The 2,769-nt window shown below is 58.8% G+C and overlaps 1 protein-coding gene across 1 annotated transcript in view; it reads right to left on the bottom strand.

The window, feature by feature from the left end:
* The window catches only part of LOC103802867 (nuclear pore complex protein Nup98-Nup96-like), a gene marked incomplete at both ends in the record, with an annotated part of 5,796 nt that extends 3,031 nt beyond the window's left edge, over positions 1-2,765 (bottom strand). The window contains 5 exons of the mRNA XM_009075399.1: positions 226-447; positions 907-1,049; positions 1,715-1,858; positions 2,033-2,190; positions 2,738-2,765. Of these exons, the coding sequence (XP_009073647.1) occupies positions 226-447; positions 907-1,049; positions 1,715-1,858; positions 2,033-2,190; positions 2,738-2,765 (695 nt within the window). The remainder of the gene's footprint in view (positions 1-225; positions 448-906; positions 1,050-1,714; positions 1,859-2,032; positions 2,191-2,737) is intronic.
* Positions 2,766-2,769: the final 4 nt, after the last annotated feature.

Genomic DNA, 2,769 nt, shown 5'->3' with positions numbered 1-2,769 from the left:
CACTTATCTTCCGTTTTTCCCTGCTTTGTGGGGGGGGAAAGGCAAGTGGAAGGTGTCCCTGCTTGTGGCAGGAGTGGACTGAAATGCACTTCTAAGGTCCCTTCCAAGTCAAACCAGCATGGAACTCTGTGATTGCACACGAGTGGCTCGAAGCTCTCCGTGTGGGAGGGGCCAGGACAAGCACAGGCCTTGGGGCAGAGCCCTGGGGCAGCAGAGGCCACTCACTGTGCGTCAGGCTCGTGCAGCATGACAAAGACAGCCCACTCCCAGAGCCCCTCGCTCTCCAGCTGTGCGGCGTAGCTGCAGTTGAGCACCCCCCGGCTCTGCTGGGACAGGTGGCTGTAGTTCAGGGCCTGCAGCACCTCCCACAGGTGCCAGCTCAGGCGGAAGTCCAGCGGGTCACAGGTGACACTCCGGGGGTCCAGCAGCTGGTCCAGGTCATAGCACCTGGAGGGGAGAGAATTGTGCCCACATCATCCAAGCAGATATTGGTGCTGCTGTTCCTTCCCTTCACCCACCTCCAGTTACTCCACACGTGGTTGACACCACTGTGGGGTTTGGTTTGCTTTGTTAAAGATAAGTAAGAGGGAAAACTGTTGAATTCACCCCTTTCCCTCTGTCTTAGTCCCTTACAGACCACTCAGTGCCTTCAGAACTGCAGAGCAGCATTGCTGCACTCTTCAGACACACAAAGCACCTAAACCCCCACAAATGTGCTCCAAACCTTAAGGTTCCCCATCTGGAGCCTCCCCAGCATCACCATCTGCTGCCAGGGGCACATCTGGGGCTGATTATGCACTGCTCTAAGTGGTCCATGCTGATTCCACACCCCGGGTTTGGCCCTTCAGGGGGTCACTGACAGACCATGACTCTTCTAAGCACTTCTGGACCTCTTTCCCCACTCACCTGTCGCTGTAGAGCTTTAACAGATGGAAACAGACATCTCTCAGGGGCCTCCCTGCACTGTCATCCTCCTCAACAACACAGCCAGAGTCTTCCAGGTAGGGAGGCAGAGGGCAGCAAGCATATTTATCGCACTCTGGGGTGTTCTGGGGGGATAGTTTTAACAGCAAGTGTAAAGAGAAAGTTCTGAACAAAAGCACAGCCTGAATGCCAGAGCTCAGCAGGCTCAGAAGAGCCTCTGTAACCAACTGCACCTGCAGTTGGGACTTTCACGGACCACCATGACAAACCAAAATGCTTAGGCAGGTTGATGTCTCCCACTGAGCTCTGGAAGTACAGCCAACCCTCACACACACACCCTGCACTCCTGAAGGGTTTTCCACCTGGACAACCATGTGTGACTGATGGAATGAAGGCTGGACCATCCCTGCGAGCCTTCTCTCTGCGACTACGCAGAGTGCGGACAGCCAAGAGCAGCACTGAGCACACGGAGTCAGCCACAGCAGATCCATAGGGAAGTTTCACTGAAGCTGAGGAGTCTCAAGTGCTGAACACCTCACAGGGGCACAGAGAATACGGAAGCAAACACCAGTGACAAGCTCCCAGAGGTGCTGCTGTGCCTGGGCTGCCTTGAGGTCGCAGGGTGTAGCTGAGCTGCCTTTAGTTACTCGTTGAACATTTCTGGTATGGGAGCCATACCCAACCCCGCTCTGAGTCCCTGGCAGTGCTCCCTGGCTGCTCCCAGGAGCCCCAGAGCAGCAGGGACACTCGCTGGTGCCCTGGCAGCCCCGGGGGCAGTGGTGGGACTCACCTGGAATGCAGCCTCATACATGGCCAGGGCGCTGGGGATGGGAGCAGTGGGTGGCAGCAGGTACCAGAGGTGGATGGCGATGCAGCGTTTCCAGTCCAGCAGGGAGCACACGTTGATGCTGAGCCGCTCCGACAGCTGCCACACCTGGGGACAGGCACAGTCAGCCCCAGGGCACACACTGCTTCCCGGGGCAGGGCACACAGTGCTGCACGGGGGAAGGGAGGGAAAAAGGGGGAGGTGTAATGGGAAGGGGAAGTGGGGCCAGGGGCAAAGGAGAGGGAAAGTGCAGTCCTTGAGGCCCAGGGCAGTGGCACTCACGGGTTTGCCTGCCAGCAGAGCGAAGAGGCGCAGCCTGTCCTCCTGGATGAAGCTATCTGTCTGCAGCCTGTGCCAGTCCACCAGCTGCATGCTGAGCAGGTCCCGCACGGGCTGGCTGCCAGCCAGCTGGGCCAGCAACAGGGCCAGCCGGTGGTCACCTGCAGGGACTTTACCTGCAGGGACAGCACAGCTCCCACCTGCCCTGCACAGCCCCTCCAACGGGGTCTGCGGGCAGCCATGGCTGCACCTTGGCCTTGGGCACAATGTGCAGCCACACAAGGTTTGAGTTGGAAGGACCGTAGAGCCCATCTCATCTCACCTCTGCCCTGGGCAGGGACACCTCCCACCAGCCCAGGCTGCTCCAAGCCCCATCCAGCCTGGCCTGGGACTCTCCCAGGGATGGAGCAGTCATAGCCTCCCTGGGAAACCTGTGCCAGTGTCTCACCACCCTCACAGGGAAAAGTCTTCATGACATCTAAGAATCTCAATTTCCCTCTTCCAGTTCATCCCCATTGCTCCTTGTCCTGTCTCTGCAGCTCCTTCCTGTGGGAGCTGATGCTTGTGGCCATGGTCTGAGCTCAGATCAGCACTGAGCTCTGGGGCTGCTCCTGCTGGAGCCCAAACCCCCCCCACCCAGGTCGAGCTCCTCTCTGGGCGGCCGAAGCCTCACCCAGACCAGCCTGAGAGGCACTTCGATGTGCTCACCTGCCTGCTGTGCCAGCCTGCAGGCCTCCCCA

Source organism: Acanthisitta chloris, unplaced genomic scaffold (assembly GCF_000695815.1).
Source record: "Acanthisitta chloris isolate BGI_N310 unplaced genomic scaffold, ASM69581v1 scaffold21265, whole genome shotgun sequence".
In the NCBI taxonomy this organism is placed as follows: Eukaryota; Metazoa; Chordata; class Aves; order Passeriformes; family Acanthisittidae; genus Acanthisitta; species Acanthisitta chloris.
Note: the sequence above shows the minus strand (reverse complement) of the source record. Positions and strands in the feature narration are given on the sequence as shown.